We start from the raw sequence: 22045 nt of genomic DNA on the forward strand, positions 1-22045 counted from the left end.
ATTTTTATTTCACCAAACTTGACTGATTTCTGTGAGAATCTCGGGTTCCAGTAGGTATTCTGCAGTATTTGTGATGATTCAGATGCAGCTCAACAGAAGATTGATCGGAAAAATCGACCTTCCGCCACTTTTGATCAACTAGAAGATATTATTTGTTGCTCGTATAACTGGGATCGATGAAAAGACTTTTGTCAGGTAGTGTATGTTTCATATATTGACCTTAAAATTCTTTTTCAAAATGTAAAAACTGATTTTCTCTAGAAGAAAAAATAGTTTTAGGAAGTACTGTGGAAATGACTACATGCTCTATTAAAAATCCATTGATAATTATTTGAAAAAACAATCAATATTTCCCAGGAGGGCTTATAATTTAGTCTTCAGCTTGCGCATAATGTTATAAAACATATTCATATTCAAGAGTGCGACTTTTATTTTCTTTGTTCCTCAATATTAACAGCATAATCAGAATATAACTACAGTACAGTCACTTAAAAATCTTATACATACATAATGCGTTTAAACTGTTTACCTTCACATTAGATTTAACAGACCTTTAACACTGATTCTCAGCAAGTCAGAGATTTAGAGAGATGTGTTTATATGACCATTTTTAATCACTGCACAATATGTACGAAAAGATAAACATGTAAATTTAATGTAAATATCAGTTACCTCGACAGGTCCATATGAGTGAGCTGGTTGGGAACAGGGTAGATGTTGATGGTGGTCAGACCTGCGAAAGACGTTCATATGAATGTAAAGTACAATGTAAAAGAATGGTAATGTGTGTGTGGGTAATGTGTGTGTTAATTTTGACAGCAAATTTTTTATTTAGTTTTAGTCTTCTGAATTCAATGTAGGCTTTACTGATAGTGCCGCCAAATGATGAAGTATTTTAAGAAAAGAAAAGAAAAAATAAGCAGAGTAGGGATGTCACAGCAAGGAAGTTGTTGCATCGGTAAATGTGCTAAATTGAAAGTGAAAGTAAGAGTGTGTTGTGGCAAGTTTACTGTACAAGGCAGATGCTTTAGTTAAGTGTGTATCACGTCATTGAATTTAAAGTTGATTAACAACACGGGTATATTACTCAAAGCATCTGTGAGAGCGAAGATCACTCTCAATGTGATCGAAAAACATGACTGACAGCATTTTGAAGAACAAAAAAAATGTCTTTTGCGCAGTCTCAGAAATGTGGGTTCGACATATTAAACATTTATTAAAAATTAAACAAAATTCGGATGTTGCTGCCCATTTAGGTCAGAGGTTTGGTCTAATTTAACAAGTGCCCTGCAAAGTGGACTCTACAGGATATTTCGCCATGATTTCAGTTTGAAGGGAGCATTTATATTTCATTCAGATGCCATTTTAGTGTATGATATGTGAATTTATGTTGTATTTTCTATGGATGAATATTATGTCACTACACTGTTGTGTAAATTTGCTAATGAACGTTCGAAATAAAGGATTCTCGCGCTCAGGTAGATGACAAAAAAGGAGAAGGGACTAGGGAGCAACGCTGGTATAACAGTCAAATAAGATTCAAATGTTTACACCTCATCTCGCTAAAACACCAGAGATAAATTCTGACTGAATCTTTTTTAAAGGGGACCTATTATGCAAAAATCACTTTTATAAGGGGTTTAAACACAGTTGTGTGGCATATTGTGAGAATATAACCAGCTTCTAATGGTAAAAATAAAATAAATACATTTTTTAATACTCAAACAGTCTAAAGAAACACTTTGATTGACATTCTCCCTTTATACGTGTCATCAGAGGGGGGAAAGCCCCACCCACTAGTGACCATCTCTCCCTCATTAGCATAAGATGTTAGTCCATACCTGCCAACTTTTGCCTCTGAAAATCCGGGGGGAGGGGGGTGGGGTGGCTGAGGTAGAGGCGGAGGGGGGTGGGCGCGCTGTGGTGGGGATGTGTAGGTGCCGTGCAGAGACGAGAGGCATGCTTGAAATTCGGAAATTACGAAAAGTGTGTGTGTGTGTGTGTGGGTTGGGGGGGGGTGGTGTTCCTAGAGACAGAACAAAATGGGAGATGGGTCTGAAATACGGGACACTCCCGGGAAAAACGGGAGTGTTGGCAGGTATGCGTTAGTCTTGTTCTTGAATCTGCCACTATGCTGATACATCTGTAGCTCCACCCTCTTTTGAAAAGAGCCCAATCTCATTTGAATTTAAAGCGACAGTCACCAAAATGGCACGATTAGTATCAAAGCCTAAAAGGGGCAGTTTCGATGAGTTATAAAACATTATTTTGGTATTATGAGCTAAAACGTCATAAACACACACTAGGGCAGGGCTAATCAAATGGCGGGCCGAACCCGGCCCCCTAGGCAATTTGTTTCGGACCTCCAAATAATGTCACCAAGACATCAAAATAAATTTCGTTCAGCCTAAAAACGGTCGCTATAGCTATGAAGTGATGTGTGTCTGTTAAATACAGCACAAGCTGCAGTTGAAGGCTGCCAGAGCGTGAGTCACCTGCCATTAAGCGAGTGGCGCGGGCAGCCAAAAACATTTGGATACGTTTGTAGAAAAGGCATTTTGTACAATGCATTGATATTGACATTAGGGATGCAACGATTTGCTGATTTCACTATTTACTGCGCTTTAATCGTCACAGTTAATTAATCGTAAAGGCTTCTCTAAGCCACATTTCTGCTGCACGGAACAAAACTGCTGCAATTAAACAAAGTTATGCCAAGTCGCCGACTGTGCGCAGTTTAAAGTTCCGAGCTTGTACACCGAGGCTAATACGCACGCACACCTGATTAACTATAGTAGTGGGCCCTTCCCATATCACGTCTTTTCTGCGCACAAGTTTGTTATTTCTAATGTAAAAAAAAAATGCCAATATGCGCGTGCAAACAGAGCAACGCGCTCACGGCTTTCCGGACGCACACAGTATAGAAAACATCTCACGCTGTAGCGTTGAGAGTTGTGCGTGGCTTTCAGTGCACTGTAAACAAAAGATATGTTAGACGAATTATTATGCAAATGATTATGTATGAATGAACGCAGATGATAACAACAGCTAATCTAAATAGCTAACATTTACATTAGATGTGATAACCGTGAAACCCCGATTATTCTTCAGACTATATAATAGTACAACCTTAAATCTATAATAGTTGCATCCATAATGGTCAAAACATGACATATGAATATTCATATATTCATTCATATATTCATTCGACTACATCGAATAGTTCGGACTGCTGAGCGAATCACTGGTACAACCTTTCCTACTCACCAAGAACTGTACTTATCCAGAGCGAGCAGAAGGGCTGCCAAAATCACTCTGGACCCCTCACACCCAGCACACTGCCTCTTTGAACTTTTACCTTCTGGTCAACGCTACAGAGCACTGCGCACCAGAACAGCCCGACACAGAAACAGTTTCTTCCCTCAGGCAATCCATCCCATGAACACTTGATGATAGTAATTGTGGAGCCAACATCACTACTTGCCATACACTTTTATACACATATACACTTATTTAACAACACACTTTACAAGCCAATTTGCACATAACAGCTGCACATATAACGTTGTATATAGTAATAAACATGTACATACACTTGTCAATCTGTATATTTGCACTCACTACTTCTATTTTTTTTAAAATATATATTTATTATCTGTTTTTTGTCCTGTCTCTGTAATCCTGTTGCACTGTAGAAGCTTTGTCACGAAAACAAATTCCTCGTATGTGTGAACATACCTGGCAATAAAGCTCTTTCTGATTCTGATTCTGATATCTGAATGTAGAAGAAGCCAACTTAAGCAATGCACTGCTTTTGTTGTGGTCTGAAATTTCAATGTTCGTAAAAAAAAGCCTATTGTACAATGCACTGATATCATGTAGTTTCAAAATACAATGTATTAACATTCTAATGTAGAAAAAGCCAACGTGGATGTCTTAAGGAGCAAAAATACAACATATGGGCTCTTATATGCTGTTGTGTCATCACTCATATTGCACGTCATGTCTCTCCGGCCCTTCATTTGGGATGCTTTTCATGAACTTGCCCCCATGACAAACTAATTGAAGAGCCTTGCTCAAGGGATATCAGAGACTTGTTTTAAGTCTTTTAAAAAGGGGCATAATCGATCCCCTTTTAAAACTGCCTCTCCATAAAGATTTTCATATCATTTTTAATCGTTTGATGAAAATGTAATCCAATTTTTGTCATTTAAAACAGGTTTTCATCTAGTTTTCGTCAGTGAAAAAAATGCTGTTGACAAATATGATGATGAAAATGATTCATCAATGAAATGATCACTGGTGTGTGTGTGTGTGTACTGACGGTTGTTGTTGGCATGGAGCGTGCGGAGGGTGAAGCCGCTCAGCGTCAGTGCCGTCAGCTGGTTCCTCTGGCACTGCAGCGTCTCCAGACTGCAGGCGGAGCTCAGATCCAGAGCACACAGATGATTGTCCCGCACGTCCAGCTGGAGGAGATGCTTGACCGGCTCCACAGTTTCACTTCTGACACAGCGCAGACCGTTTAACCTGCACACACAAACACAGGCCTTACACCAGCCGCAGATACTCTGGTGACTAACAGCAAAGCCATGGACATGAAGAACATGGGGAGTGGAGTGGATCAGTATTTATTGAATATATATATATATATATATGCACACATATGCACTCACACTCCCTTATTTATCAGGGGTCACCACAGCAATACACTCTCACATTCACACACACTCATAGGCTACAGCGGACTTTGTTTACTCAATTCACCTATAGCGCATATAGGACTGTGGGGGGAAACTGAAGTCTTCAGAGGAAACCCACGCCAACACGGGGAGAACATGCAAACTCCACACAGAAAAGCCAACTGGCCCAGTTGGGACTCGAACCAGTGACCTTCTTGCTGTGAGTAAACAGTGCCAACCACTGAGCCACCACATATATACATTCTGTTTATCTGACAATACAAGAAGGATTCAGTCAAAATGGCCATTTTATAAGTGTGAATGATCTACAATTGAACAAAGGAGCAGCAGATTTGAATGCACAAGGGCCACCGGTGAGGACAAACAGAGCTGCGCTGTGGTGATATACTGACAGCTGATCTCATTACATCACTGCTGTGTATTGATCCTGCATTATGCATAAAGTCTGAGTGGAGAGTAATAGCATACAGACAGGTGACAGACAGCAGAAAGCAAGAGAGGGAGAGAGACAGGAGAAATGGGCCAACCAACAGTGTGACGCATCAGGACATATATAGAGAGAAAGATCTGCTTCATCTTTTTCCAAGTCACATTTAAAACACTTTTCAAGCATTCTCCAGGTGCATTTTCAAATTTTTCCAGCAAGTTAGGCAAATTACATCATTACAAACATCACCACATTATAGCACGTCATGCTTTTGCCAAGTACACTGCGATCCTGGAACATCACTTTTGTTGGACAATGTAATCCATTCCTATTGCCTACCCCTAAACCCAACCGTAACTGTACATTGTTCCCAAAATCAGAGGGAAATAATAGATGGATAACACTCATGTAGAAATGCATAAACCTAACTGTAAGCCTAAACTTAATGTTAAACATAGATGTTAATCCAGGAACATGTCCTACTTCAGGTTTAATTAGGTTAGGCCCACATTATAGCAGATGCTATTTGTTAAGCTACAGTACAGTACAATACAGTATAGTATAGTAAAGTACAGCAAATTATAGTGAAGTATAGTATAGCATAGCATAGCATAGTATAGTATAAGAAAGTGTAGTATAGTGTAGTATAGTGTAGTGCAGTAAAGTATAGTATATAGTAAAACCAAATACAGGATAGTTTAGTATAGTATAGTGTATAGTAAAACAAAATACAGTATAGTATAGTATAGTATAGTATAGTATAGTATAGTATAGTATAGTGCAGTATAGTATAGTATAGTATATAGTATAGTATAGTAAAACAAAATACAGTATAGTCTAGTATAATAAAGTGTAGTATAGTATAGTATAGTATAGTATAGTATAGTATAGTATAGTATAGTATAGTATAGTATAGTATAGTGTAGTGTAGTGTAGTATAGTATAGCATAGTAAAGTATTGTATAGTATAGTAAAGTATAGTATAGTAAAGTGTAGTATAGTATAGTGCAGTATAGTATAGTATATAGTAAAACAAAATACAGTATAGTCTAGTATAATAAAGTGTAGTATAATATAGTATAGTATAGTATAGTATAGTATAGTATAGTATAGTATAGTATAGTATAGTATAGTATAGTGTAGTGTAGTGTAGTATAGCATAGTAAAGTATTGTATAGTAAAGTGTAGTATAGTATAGTATAGTATAGTATAGTATATAGTAAAACAAAATACAGTATAGTATAGTATAATAAAGTGTAGTATAGTATAGTATAGTGTAGTGTAGTATAGTATAGCATAGTAAAGTATTGTATAGTATAGTAAAGTATAGTATAGTATGGTAAAGTGTAGTATAGTAAAGTATAGTACAGTACAGTATATAGTAAAGTAAAATATAGTATAGTATAGTATAGTATGATAAAGTGTAGTACAGTATAGTATAGTATATAGTAAAGTAAAGTATAGTATAGTAGTATTCCAAAAAAAGTAGTTTTTGATTGCATGTTTGCCCCTAGCCAAACACTGAATTATTGTCATTTACTTTTTTAAATGTCAATACTTACATATTAAATGTGTCACCTTTCATTTATACAACATTTATACAAGTTTATCTTTATAACTTTCTCTCCGCCTAAAAAACACCTTTCTTCACTTTTGGTCACATGGAATTCATTAGGGTGGGGCTTTCAGTCCTTTAGGGCGGGTTTATCAATCCCTAAGGGTAGGTCTATCAGTGGTTTAGGGCAGGGCCATCAAGTCTTTTAGGGCGGGGTTATCAGTCCTTCAAGGTGGGGCTATCATTGCTTTAGGGCAGGGCTGTCTTTCCTTTATGGTGGGGTTAACAGTTCTTTAGGATGCGTCTATCATTGCTTTAGGGCGGGGCTGTCATTCCTTGAGGGGGGGGGGTGCAGTTCTTTTGGGTAGGGCTATCAGTCCTTTAATGCAGGGCTATCAGTGTTTTAGGATTGGTCTATCAGTGCTTTTAGGGCAGTGCTATCAGTCCTTTAGTGTGGGGCTATCAGTCTTTCAGGATTGGTCTATCAGTCCTTTAGGGTGGGGCTATCAGTCCTTTAGTGCGAGGCTATCAGTCCTTTAGGGTGGGGCTATCAGTCCTTTAGTGCGAGGCTATCAGTCCTTTAGGGTGGGGCTATCGGTCTTTTAGGATCGGTCTACCAGTGCTTTTAGGGCAGTTCTATCAGTCTTTTAGGGTGAGGTTATCAGTCTTTAGGATTGGTCTATCAGTCCTTTAGGGAGGGGTTATAGGTTAATTAGAGCGAGGCCATCAGTGCTTTAGGGCAGGGCTATCAGTGCTTTAGGGCGGGCTATCAGTGCTTTAAGGTGGGGCTATCAGTCGTTTAAGGCAGGGGTTCCCAAACTTTTTAGCCCGCAACCCCCAAAATAACAATGCCGGTGACTAGCGACCTCCAGTATTCTCTGACGTGGTTATAAATATAGAAACATTGCATGAAACGGTGCGCACACACACCAATAGCCCAAGTCTATTCTTCGTTTAAATTTTTTTTAATGTATGTGCCAGAAAGCTTAACCTGGTGCCATAAAATCGATCTGCTGCATCTGACACTATTGCTGTGTCTTTAATATAAGGTAATCACCCCAGGAGTCGCAATCCAATAGAAAAAACAGATCGAAAGGTTGTAAGCATAAACTACTATTTTTATCTTCAGTAGATTATGGATAAAACATGGTAATTCTAATGGTTTAATTAAATGAATTAGATTTTTGAAAATCACCAAGCAACCCCCATTCACTGTCCTGCGACCTCCAAAATTGGGAACCACTGATTTAAGGTAGGGCTAGCAGTCATTTAGGGCAGGTCTATCAGTGCTTTAGGGTGGGGCTTTTAGGGCATGTTTCATGCTCTGAATTGATCCATTCATCAATCGTCCTTCACTTTGTTACTAACACTCATCTTTCAACAATCCAATGGTTCCTAAAAAAATCAAATCCTGCAACACCCTACTTTTTTACCATGTCAAGTAGACAAATATAAAGATTGTGGAAAAAAATAACAATCTTAACTTGTGTTTCATGAGGACTTCAAGCTGTTTCAAGCCAAATCTAAGCACTTTTCAAACCTTTTGACTGAAATTCAAGCATTTTCAAAGGTTTCCAGCATCCGTACAAACCCTAGAAATAGCGGTTTCTCATACCGTAGATCAATGCTCTTAATGTGAGTCATTCTCAGCAGGCCGCACAGATCCAGTGTCTCCACCTTGTTTCCAGCCATGGCCAGCTTGTCGAGGGCACAGAGACGCTCCAGCACGGCGGGGATCTGGGGGAAATCATTGAAGGAGAGACCCAGACTGCAGAGCTGAACCAGGCTGCCCAGCTCCTCGGGTAGAGCAGCCAGACGATTTCCGTCCAAACACAGAGTCTGCAAACTGAAAACAGAACAGACCATCAGTTCACTCACACACACATCCAGTATGAGATTTATTAAATAAGTATATTCTATTGTTATATGTTCTTTATTAAATGAATAAGTCAAATAAAATGTAATGTTGTCGACAGAAATATTGATTGACTTTAAAGATGCCAAGTGGATCCACATGCATATTCAGTAAATAGGGGTTTAGGGGTTTTCACCTTTATTTTGACAGGACAGTAGGGAGAATTGACAGGAAAGTGTGGGGAGCAGAGAGAGGGGAAGGATCGGCATTGGACCTCGAGGCGGGAATCCAACCTGGGTCGCCGTGAACACCGGAGTGCATGTATCGGTGCACTTTCCACTACGCCATAGGCACCGACATAAGTTTTGAATTTTAAAGAAAATTATTTTATCATATTAGTAAACAGGCCTCGACTGTAGGCCTGTGAACAGATCCAACACCATCATCAAATTTGCAGATGACACCACAGTGATTGGTCTAATCAGCAACAATGATGAGACTGCCTACAAGGAGGAGATACAGCATCTGGCCACTTGGTGCACTGACAATAATCTGCTCCTTAACACCAACAAGACCAAGGAGCTCATTGTGGACTTCAGAAAGGGACGAACAGGCTCACATAATCCCATCCACATTAATTGGATGGCCGTTGAGCCTGTCTCATCCTTCAAGTTCCTGGGGACCCACATCTCAAAGGACCTTTCCTAGACCACCAACACCTCCAGCCTGCTCAAGAAGGCTCACCAGTGCCTAAAAACCAGCTTTTATCAGCCGTCTTGGTGAACTTCTACCGCTGCACAATAGAAAGCATCCTGACCAACTGTGTCACAGTCTGGTATGGAAGCTGCTCTGTTGCTGAGCGTAAGGTACTGCAGCGGGTGGTGATAACTGCCCAACGCATCACAGGGACCACACTGCCAGCCATAGAGGACATCCAGAAGAAACACTGTCTGCGCCGAGCATGCAGTATTCTTAAGGACTCCTCTCACCCTGCTCACAGACTGTTTTCTCTCCTGCCTTCCGGCAGGCGCTTCAGGCTCCCCCGGACAAAAACCAGCAGACTGAGGAACAGCTTTTTCCCAGAGCTGTCTCCCTTTTGAACTCTGCCCCTCACTGACCCCCCCCCCCCTCCCCCCATTACACCTCTCCTCTAACTTAAACTCCTCACAATCACTGCACTATTTAACATTTGCACATTTAAATTTGCACATAATCTTTGCACTACAAATATAATATACTTTTAATATAATAATAAATATAACTTAAAATAATATAATATAATATAACACAACATAATATAATATAACACAAAATAACATAATCGCTGATATGGATACGTATATTCATAATACATTCACTGTAAGCCTCCACTGCATTTTCAAAGCATACTTTTTCAAGCTGAGCAGAGCGCAGTAAAACTAGGCTGATTTCTATGCCTGATTTAATCTGCTAGCGTAATATGCACGGCTGAACCTCATGCATTTTGCTGGCTCATTTAGGGGGAGGAAAAAAGTGGCCTCTGCTTGACAGGCTCTTTGGTAGCATTTCTGAATGTAGCTGACTGTAATTGCAGAAGCGGCGGTGCTATAAAACGCTGAATATTTTAAACACAATCGCGCAAATCAAAGGATTATTTCGATTATAACCCATAATCGCACTTTTTATGTTGTGCAATGTTCTTCATATGACCTACACGGCACATTTGTGCACTTTAAAGTTGATTATAGAAAAAAAGAGAGGTCATTCAGCCAATAACAAAATGGATCAGGAGTTGCATTGGTTGGTTTACCATGAATACACCTTTTCTAATCTGATATAAAAGACTGGACTCGGAGAAAACTGCTAGACTGACGACCCAGGGCTATTATATTTTCCAGTCAGGCTACCAAAAATGAATCCACCCTGCTCGTCATGTTAATGGGAGGAAAATATAGTTCATTTCTATGCTTTTGCATTTACTCAGATTGGATTAATTATGTTGTATGGTATTTTTATGCATTTATCTACGTATTTTTGATTTAGCATTTGCACTAAATTGGTACTTCAATATCAAGTTGATAAAAAAAATCTATGTAAAATTCTGGTAGGCCTTCTTTTATTGTTTTATTTATTTATCATTTTTTTAAGAAGAAGTAAAAAATTTTAAATAAATAAATCAATCAATAAAAAAAAATACATGAACAAACAAACAAACAAACAAACAAATAAAATAAATAAATAAATGAGTAAATAAATAAAATAAATAAACCAAAAAATACATGAACAAACAAACAAACAAATAAAATAAATAAATAAATGAGTAAATAAATAAAATAAATAAACCAAAAAATACATGAACAAACAAACAAATAAATAAATAAATAAATAAAATAAACCAAAAAATACATGAACAAACAAACAAACTAAATAAATAAATAAATGAGTAAATAAATAAAATAAATAAACCAAAAAATACACGAACAAACAAACAAATAAAATAAATAAATGAGTAAATAAATAAAATAAATAAACCAAAAAATACATGAACAAACAAACAAATTCCTTCATTCATATAAACAAATAAATAAATAAATAAATAAATAAATACCATTTGGTGATTTTCAAAAATATAAATATGTAGCCTATAATGAATGTCATTATAAAATTTTTACTTAATAAATAAATGATTTAATAAATTAATAAAATTGTATTAAAATGTATTTAATAAATAAATAAAACAAAAAGTAGGCCTACCAGGATTTCACACACTTTTTTAGGGACAAGCAAAAAAAGTAAAATAAATAAATAAATATATAAATGAATGAATGAATGAATGAATAAATACAATAACAAATAAACAAACAAACAAAGAAATTCCTTTATTCATTCAATAAATAAATAATTTATAAATAATAATAATTTAATAAATAAATAATTAAAATGTGGTTATTTTCAAAAATATAAATATGTAGCCTATAATAAATGCCATTATAACTTTTTTATTTAGTAAATTAATTATTTATTAAATTTATAGAATTATATTAAAATTACTTAATAAATAAATAAAACAATGAAGGAAGGCCTACCAGGATTTCACATGATTTTTTATGAACAAGTAAAAAATATCCAGAAATAAAAAATTTACAAATAAACAAAATTAATAAATGAACAAATACATAAACAAATAAATAAATAAATGACTTCATTCATGCAATAAATAAATAATTAAATAAATAAATAAATAATAATTTAATAAATGAATAAATGACTGAATATATAAATAAATAAATAATAAGTTAATAACTAAATGAATAAATAAATAAATAAATAAATAATTTAATAACTAAATAAATAAATAAATAAATAGTGGTATTTGGTTATTTTTCAAAATATAAATATGTAGCCTATAATGAATGCCATTACGACCTTTTTACTAATGCCTTCCAGGACTTCACATAATTTTTTTATGGACAAGTAAAAAGAAAATAAAAATAAATAAATGAATAAATAAATAAATAAAACAATAAATAAATTCATTCATTCAACAAATAAATAAATAAATTAAAAGTTTCTAAAAGAAGCGGATAGGTGATTTGAGATTTGATTCATTAGTTTAATTCATTAGAATAATGAGAAAACTTGATTCTATTTCATTATAATAGCTATTCATTTTAATAAGCTGAACTGTTTGCTAATGTATTTGCTGCTAATGTATACTATTTTTTTTCTTGTGTAAATAATAATAATAATACATATTACTGACCATTGAACTGTTTATTTTCAATGAAACAGGTCCAGAAGAACATAATAGTAATTTGGGGATTTTTATTTGGTGGTGGGGGGGGGGGGGTATCCCTTATTATGGTGGGCATATCCCTTATTATGGTGGGCATATCCCTTATTATGGTGGGAATATCTCTTATTTTCACATCCCAATGTTGGCAGGTATGCACTTTGGCCAACTGAGCTTGTGCTTAAGAAATGTATAAAGTTGAACCAAAAACACTATACAAGTCAATGGATGTTTTTTCTCCAGCATTCTCCAGCATATCTTCCTCTGTGTTCAATAGAAGAAAGAAACTCCCACAGGTTTGGAACAAGTAGGGGATGAGTAAACAATGACAGCGTTTTGATTTTAGGGGTGAACTATCCCTTTAAGTGCTAACCTCTGGAGGTTGTGTATGCGGGCCGGGACAGCGCTGAGGCCGTTGCAGGACAGATAGAGCTCCGTCAGAGTCTGGATCTCACACACAGACTCCGGGAAGACGCCCAAACCATTGTGAGAAAGATTTAAGCTCCTCAGCTGGGCAAACCTGTGGAAACATACAGCGATCTTAATGGATGTGGACATTTCCTTATGAAACCGACTCTATCACAGTGGTCTCAAACTCAATCCCTGGAGGGCCAAAGCTCTGCATAGTTTAGCTCTAACCACCTCCAACTCACAGCAGCTTAATAGCCTCTTGTAGTCTTGAACACCTTGATTAGTTGGATCAGCTGTGTTTGATTAGGGTTGGAGCATGACTGTGCAGAGCTGCGGCCCTCCAGGAATCGAGTTTGAGACATAGACTGTAAAATATATGGACGGAGCATCCGTGACGTCACCCATAGGTTTCTGAACACTGCAAAAGAAGCTACAAGTAGGCGCGGCCAACCGTCGCCATTTTGTTCGCGCGTCATCGCACCCACGGCGGGATACCAAATAAGGGCAAAGAGGCGGAGAGTGGGCGGAGCTACAGACGCCTGCTGGCACTTTGCTTAGACCTGGCAGACAGACTTTACTTTGGGAGAAACGCTTAATACTTTATTACCTGCGACTCGTTTGTGTTCTGACCACATGTGCTTGGCTGTACACTAAATCAATAAAGTGTTTAGACTTTTAAAAACACTGTAGTAATACATTGAGCCACTAAACATTGTTCTTATGACGTTTTTCTACAGGAGGAAAACGCGAATTACTTCCAAACACTTCAGATATAGTGTGTGTTAGTAAATGCAAGACTATTGATGAACTCCAGCATAACACTGTATGATAACGCTTCAGATGACTGTTCTAGAGCCTACAGCTAACCAATCTGTCAGATTATGGAGTGCTTTACGGGTCTTAAATAAAACAAATACATTTATAGAGATGGTATACAAGTATATAACTTTACTCACATGGGAAACGGAGGCCACGTGAATGGTTTGTGAGCACAATTAAATGCACACAGCATCCCATATCATCTGATAATGGTAAGAAATAAGTCCAAAAGGCAGCTGATTATGTAAAGCCACATAAAACAACACAAAAATACGATGAATATGCCGAGATCAGTGGCTAATCTGCCGGATTCAGCTGAGGTGAAATGACGGCGACCAGCGAGACCTAGCTGTCACTCAAGTGGCCACACCCTTAATTATGCAAACTTAATATAACCTTATATAAAGGAAATGGATGAGTTATAAAAAAATTCACCCCCCTCACAGTTGTCATGGAGGGTAATAATAGCTATATGAACCAACATTGTTCTTTGTACCAGGCTGTAAACACCTTTTTTTCTGCTGTAAAGTTGGCCATTCTAACAGTGGACTCAATTGCAATTTGCTCTATTATGGAGCCAGGACTAGCGGAATTTTGATGAATTGCAGTTTCAGTTACTTCCGTATTGGCTTCCCGAGAGAGAGCGGGAGGTTGCCGCTTGGTTTGAGACCTATGATCTATCATGAGACACGGGAAACACTTCAGCATAATGGATCTTCAAGCAAGCTCACTGTTTCTTACTCATATACACAGTTGAAGTCAAAATGATTCGCCCTCCTGTGAATTTTTTGTCCATTTCAAAGATTTTCCAAATAATGTTTCACAGAGGAAGAAATTTTTCATGGTAATTCCGATAATCATTTTTCTTCTGGAGAAAGTCTTATTTGTTTTATTTCAGCTAGAAAAAAAGCAGTTTTTAAAATTTCTGCATCATTTCCTCACACTCAGGTGATGTGAAACTACAATTTCTTTCATCTGTTGAACACAAAAGAAGATATTGTGAAGAATGCTGGAGGAAAGGAGATATTGTGATGTCTATAGTAGGGGAAACCACTGCTATGGAAGTCAATGACTGCTTTTTTCCAACATGCTTCATTATCTTCTTTTGTTCAAGCGACGAAAGAAACTGGCGAAGGATGAGTAGATGATGACAGAATTGTCTTTGTTTTTCTTCCAGAATAAAAATAACCTTATATTGTACTTGTCTTTGTCATGATGACAGTAAATAATATTTGACTAGATATTTTTCAAGACACTTCTATACAGCTTAAAGTGACATTTAAAGGCTTAACTATGTTCATTTGGTTATATAAATACACACATACAGTCAAAATAATGCGAAAATATGCAATGTTGAGTGTAGCGATAACAATATTTCTTTTGGTATAACTTGCAAAGCCCTATTTTATGAGCAATTAAAACAAAAACATTTATTTATACAAAGATCTTCCTAAAATAAACAAGTAATGGATATTTTTGTGCGACAAATAATCTTTAAAAGAATATGTCACGGTGCATACACTAATACTTTAATGTAAACACCAATAAATGACTAAAAACTTTGATGGAAATTCTGATTCATATTGGCTGTTGTCATTTCTTCTGTTGTCTTCCGCCATTAGTATTTCTTTTCAGCTCATTTATTTTCTGGAGAGGCGGAGATAAACGTCCAGTAGTAAAGGCCTCATCTGATTGGTCATGCATACACAAATGCTTGGCACATTAAACTATATTTTATATTGTGATATTGATATTGCATCTACTATTATCACCGTAACGATAATCTTTCAATATATTGTGCAGGCCTAATCACAGTATACTGTATTATTGCATATTGGCACATGTCTGGCCGTGAGGCTGTTGAGTGTGAGTCTAACAATGAATGATGTGGATGGGAGGAAAGGCAATGACACAGGAGTGGAGGTGGAAGCCTGACTCACAACATATGCTGAGCTCTCACACACACACACACACACACACACACATCAGCACATCATCCTACGCATCCTGAGCCGCCCACCACACACACTTACTAAATATATGTCACAGCTGAGACATAGAGAGAGAGAGAGAGAGAGAGAGAGAGAGAGAGAGAGAGAGAGAGAATAAAGACTGAAAGAAAAGGAGTAATGGAGCAGGCATGTGTAACGGAAGAGAACTGTTATTCATGAGGTAAAAATGTCGATGTTACATCTGTAATTCACCTCAAAATAAAAATATGAAGATAAATCATAATTTTTTGTATTTTACCATTTTATGTGAACAAATTCTTGTCATATCATGTACTATCACAAGTACTGAAGAGTCTTCAGAGCACATTAGAGTAAATGTTTAGTTTAGACAGATGAAATTGTGCCAGAACTTTTAATTGTGAAGGATTTTTTTAAGTTTGATTTTGGTAAATTTTTGCTGAGATAAACATTTTTTATAAAATAAATTAATTTAAAATTGATAATGATAACAGTACATTATTATATATATTATTATTACATTTATTATTATTATTATTATTATTTGTTAAAATTATTATTATTAGAATAATAATAATAATAATAAAATAAAAGGGCGACGCAGTGGCGCAGTAGGTAGGGCTGTCGCCTCACAGCAAGAAGGTCGGTTTCCTCCAGGTGCTCCGGTTTCTCCCACAGTCCAAAGACATGTGGTACGGGTGAATTGGGTGTGCTAAATTGTCTGTAGTGTATGAATGTGAATAAGTGTGTATGTGTTTCCCAGTGATGGGTTGTGGCCGGAAGGGCATCCGCTGCGTAAAACAAATGCTGGATAAGTTGGCGGTTCATTCCGCTGTGGTGACCCCAGATTGATAAAGGTACTAAGCCGAAAAGAAAATGAATGAATGAATGAATGAATAATAAATAAAAAACAAACTTAATTTAAAATTGACAATAAAGACCGTACATTATTATATTTATTATTATTAACAACAACAATAATAATATTAAATAAAATACAAACTTAATTCAAAAGAAACTAAAATTTTACAATGAAAACAGTACATTATTACTATTATTTATAATAATAATAAGAAATAATAAATAATAATAATAAATGATAATAATAATAATAAAAATAAATAATAATAATAATAATAATAATAATAAATAATAATAAATCATAATAATAATAATAATAATAATAAATAATAACAATAATAAATAAATCAATAATAATAATAATTATTAATAATAATAATAAATAATGATAATAATAATAAATAAATAAAATAAAAGCTTAATTTCAAAGAAACTAAAATTTGACAATGAAAACAGTATATTATATTATTATTAACAACAACAACATCAATAATAATAATAAATAAATAATAATAATAATAATAAATAAATAAATAATAATAATAATAAATAATAATAATAAATAAATAAATAAATATATATGTAGAAAGATAAATAGATGCTTTTTAAAATATGCACATACTACATTTATTATTTTTAAATTAGGTTTTAGCATTTATATTATATTATTTAGTATCTAAATGTATATTATTAGCTACTAGCTGAAATAAAACAAGCTCATAAATCACATTCTTCCAGAGTTAAGTGTTAAGTTATTTAACTCATGTGGGTTTTTTTTTTTAAACAAAAAATATAAATAGCAACTCTCCAGCAACCTGTCAGCCATACGTGATCATAGTAATTGGCAACTGACAACAATCCATCCATCTACTTTGTTTCCGCTGGACAAAAATCAAGCCCCATCCTTCATTCTTTTCCCAAATTGAGAAACCATTACACTCAGTTTAATGTCATAACAGGGAAGAGGGGATGATTTTTAGAGGATAAACGGTGCTTAAAGTCATGAAATCTGCAAAGATTATATGAAATGAAAATATGCTTGTGTGCTCATCTTAAAAACTAGGCTCCTACTTTGCAAAAGCAATATTACAAAATTTTCCCTGTTGATTTTGCAGTGAAATATGACCTGCAAGTTTCTTTTTACATCCAGAAAGCCCGTTTACTGCCATAAATAACCAAACGCCACTAATCATAGTTGATGATTAACGTGCAATAGCATCGTCTCTTCTGCAACTTCCCATTTAGTGCTGCTCTTATTGCTTATGTTTGCACAAAAGCGGCTGTCAATGACATGAGTGCATGTACAGAACAAGCAGCGTTTACTCAGAGTCTGTGCGCATGGCAGCACAGCGAGAGACCACATCCCAGAGGAAACAACAGCCCAAATTTATGCACTTTTGGATTATGTAAAAAGCACTCAAGCGAGGTTTCACTGAAGTACACCTAAACAGAAATTACAGTTGTTATAAAGAAAGCGAGTGCATTGATTTAATGTTCAATTCTTTTCTGATGTCGGTAGATAGGAGGCTTGGCTGAGTTCAGAAATTCTGCAGAACCGGTTTTATACATATGCTCATTTATAACCCTGACAAAAATATGTGTTAATTAACAGTTTCTGTATTTTGTGATTCACAAGTGTTTTCTGTTTATTTACGGTTGTGAATTGCATTATGGGATGTTGATCTGTGCTCTGTAGACATTTGATGGTGAAAATTATGATTTTGATGTTAAATGTATATGTACATACATATACACACTCACTGGTGGCCACTTTATTAGGTACACCTTACTAGTTCTGGGTTGGACCCCCTTTTGCCTTCAGAATTGCCTTAATCCTTCGTGGCATAGATTCAACAAGGTACTGGAAATATTCCTTATATTGAGATTTTGGTCCATATTGACATGATAGCATCCGAAGTTGCTGCAGATTTGTCGGCTGTTCCAGCACATCCCAAAGGTGCTCTATTGGATTGATCTCTGGTGACTGTGGAGGCCATACAGTGAACTCATTGTCATGTTCAAGAAACCAGTCTGAGATGATTCGCTCTTTAAGACATGGTGCGTTATCCTGCTGGAAGTAGCCATCAGAAGATGGGTACACTGTTGTCATAAAGGGATGGTCAGCAGCAATACTCAGGTAGGCTGTGGCGTTGACATGATGCTCAATTGGTACTAATGAGGCCAAGTTGTGCCAAGGAAATATCCCCCACACCATTACACCACCTCCACCAGCCTGAACCGTTGATTCAAGGCAGGATTGATCCATGTTTTCATGTAGTTAATGCCAAATTCTGACCCTACCATCCAAATGTTGCAGCAGAAAAAGAGACTCATCAGATCAGGCGATGTTTCTCCAATCTTCTATTGTCCAGTTTTGGTGAGCCTGTGTGAATTGTAGTCTCAGTTTCCTGTTCTTATCTGACAGGAGGGGCACCCGGTGGGGTCTTCTGCTGCTGTAGTCCATCCGCCTCAAGGTTGGACATGTTGTGTGTTCAGAGAAGCTCTTCTGCATACCTCAGTTGTAACAAGTGCTTATTTGAGTTAGCTGTAACCAGTCTGGCCATTTTCCTCTGACCTCTGGCATCAAAAAGGCATTTGTTCCCACAGAACTGCGGCTCACTGGATAATTTTCTCTTTTTCAGATTCTCTATAAACCCTAGAGATGGTTGTGCGTGAAAATCCCAGTAGATCAGCAGTTTCTGAAATACTCAGACCAGCCCATTTGGCACCAACAAAAATGCCACATTCAAAGTCACTTAAATCACCTTTCTTCCTCATTCTGATGCTCGATTTAAAACTGCAGCAGATCATCTTGACCATGTCTACATTCCTAAATGCATGGAGTTGGAGCCACGTGATTGGCTGATTAGAAATTTGCATTAACGAGCAGTTGGACAGATGTACCTAATAAAGTGGCCGGTGAGAGTGTGTGTGTGTGTGTGTGTGTGTGTGTGTGCGTGTGTGTGTGTGTATATATATATATATACACACATACATATATATACTTTTTTACCTATATATATTTACACTTTTTATATTTTTAAGCAGCTTTTATTCTAAAGATTGGAACTTGAGCACCATAGACGTCCACTGTTTGAAAAAAAAATCATGTTTCAAGACGAACATCTTGGATGACAAGTACAATATCAGGTTATTTTTATTCTGGGAGGGAAAAAAAGACAATTCTATCATCATTTACTCATCCTTCGCCAGTTTCTTTCGTCGCTTGAACAAAAGAAGATAATGAAGCATGTTGGAAAAAAACAGTCATTGACTTCTATAGTAGTGGTTTTCCTCCACTACAGACATCACAATTTATCCTTTCCTCCAGCATTCTTCACAATATCTTCTTTTGTGTTCAACAGATGAAAGAAATTGAAGTTTCGAATCACCCAAGTGTGAGTAAATGATACAGAAATGTCCATTTTTGGTTGAATTATCTCTTTAAAACTAAGTGATAACCAAACAGCAAAACACTGAACATTAAAAGACTCTAAACAGCATCAAGACTGGATTTAAGTCTCATTGGTTGTAAATTCACCTGTTGAAGTTGGCGAGTCCTCCTGGGCCGTCCAGCCTCATGAAATTGTGCCGCAGGTTGAGGTGTGTGATGTCCTGGCAGTAAAACAGATACTCGGGGACTTCCTCCAGACTGTAGCAGGACAAATCCACCAGGCTTATAGTCTGAGACACCACCTGCATGACAATGAGAAAACACCATCAACCACTATTCACCACATAAGCACATCCAGATCATCTTATATTAGTGATATCTGTCATTTACAGCGATTTTACCATTTTAGTTTTCTGCAATAACAAAAAAAAAAGCCTTATTATTGGAAAAATCAATGTACTACAAAGCAGAGAGGTGGATAGGTTTTATAGGGAAAACTCTGGATGCACTGGGCTGAAAACCAAAACCAAATTTTTGCAATACACAAAGTGCAGAGTTCCACACAATTCATTCATGTTGTCGCTACACAAACCGATTAAGTTAGTGTAACAAATGCAAGTGGATTGAACTTAAAACAATTAATTTGTCCCAAAATGATCAAGAATTGTGTTGTTTCAACTTTTTTGGAGTAAAGAAACCCTGGAGTACTTTGTTTTTTAGATTTTAACAGATTTGTGTGTGTTGAGCATCAGTTAAGACAACGTTAGCAGCTGTTAGCTTTAATTGTGGGGATAAACTGGATAATTTTGAGCTTTTGTCAGCTGATTTTATCTTCCGGGTTTAAAATAATTATTGGTGCGGGATCAAAATCGGTGACGTATCACAAATCTGCAAGTGAAGTGATTACGCGTCGGTTTCTCCTTATTATTCATAGCAGAGTTTTCTTATCCCATGAGAAGAGCCTGCTTCTTAATTATTCATGAGAGCACGTGCTTTCCAAAGGCAAGGCAGACCTGCCAAGCTGTGAGACCCAGTGACTAGGTGAGACACGGGTCGTATGTGTCTGTTTCCATGATCCATGGGGTTTGTTGCATGTTTTTCCATGTGATGCTGTCCGGGCCGATACAGCAAAGCTGTTGGTTTGCAGCAAGCATTTTTGTCGGGAGAGCTGTACGAGAATTGGAGAATGGCAGACTTTGTCTTTTATCAGTGGAGTTTGTTACCATCAGGTTACCATTGAGAAACATCGCCTTTATCCGTGCTGCTGTGTTTAAAAATCCTCCAGATTACCGGCAGGGTTAATGGTTGGAATAGACAGGGCAAGAGACCTGCTGCACTGCTATCCACTGTGCATTCAGACCCGGGGATTGAGGAGGAGAGAAGTGCTCCTCATTTATAGTGTTTATATAAACATGATTATCTTTCTGATCATATAACAAATTGTGGTTATATGATATGAAATTACGAATAACAAATGTAGCAGGGTATTAAATTACTTATTATTTATTTGATTTTTAACTTTGTAAACTATAAAATCATGGGTCTCCTTGGGGTTTGAGTCTCATTTTGTGAGCCCACTGCCAGTTGTTCGCTCCACACTTTTCCCCCTGCACTGTTATGGAATAAAATCACTGTCATTAATATTTCGTGCGTAAATAAAATTCACGCAACCGTAATTATAAAATCGTAAAGGAAAACGGAGCGTACTCGTAATTTTACGAGGCTACAATTTCAAAATCTGCGATTAGAACAGACACAGATACGACATTTTGATTTTCTGTTTGTTTATGACTGATACATTTACGATGGGTGTACTTTACAAACATGAATTACAGTTTCTCCACGGACACGAAGTCCTGATTACGAGTACTATTAAAACAGCGAGACTTCACTGTCAAAATTACGTCACCGCTTCCACAGGCATTAATAAACAAGCGAGAGTCATCGATCATAACGGCGCGCCTGCTGGACGTTCGAGCTCCACACACACCGTCTCAGATAAGATTTCTGTTATTCCCTCTTTGAGAAATGTCCGTCATGAGCTGTAATAAAGGTTGAGACTCAATGAGGTCCTATTTCGCTGTGTTTCTTGGACATTTTACTGAATCAAAATTAAGAACGGGCCGAGGATAGAGATCTAGTATAATGTCAGTTAACGTTACTGGCAGTGAGCGCAGAGTCTCGTAAAATTACGAGTACGCTCCGTTTTCCTTTACGATTTTATAATTACGGATGCGTGAATTTTATTTACGCACGAAATATTAATGACAGTGATTTTATT

The 22045-nt window shown here is 36.5% G+C and overlaps 1 protein-coding gene across 1 annotated transcript in view; it reads right to left on the reverse strand.

Annotated features, from left to right (window-relative positions):
• Positions 1 to 22045, reverse strand: part of phlpp2 (PH domain and leucine rich repeat protein phosphatase 2) — a 70184-nt gene that overhangs the window by 25030 nt on the left and 23109 nt on the right. Inside the window, exons 4-9 of the mRNA XM_056460799.1 lie at positions 20782 to 20897; positions 19912 to 20066; positions 12683 to 12829; positions 8298 to 8528; positions 4325 to 4527; positions 673 to 733 (exon numbers count right to left, since the gene is read on the reverse strand). Coding sequence (XP_056316774.1) covers positions 673 to 733; positions 4325 to 4527; positions 8298 to 8528; positions 12683 to 12829; positions 19912 to 20066; positions 20782 to 20897 — 913 coding nt within the window. The remainder of the gene's footprint in view (positions 1 to 672; positions 734 to 4324; positions 4528 to 8297; positions 8529 to 12682; positions 12830 to 19911; positions 20067 to 20781; positions 20898 to 22045) is intronic.

Source organism: Danio aesculapii, chromosome 7, assembly GCF_903798145.1.
Source record: "Danio aesculapii chromosome 7, fDanAes4.1, whole genome shotgun sequence".
Taxonomy (NCBI): Eukaryota; Metazoa; Chordata; class Actinopteri; order Cypriniformes; family Danionidae; genus Danio; species Danio aesculapii.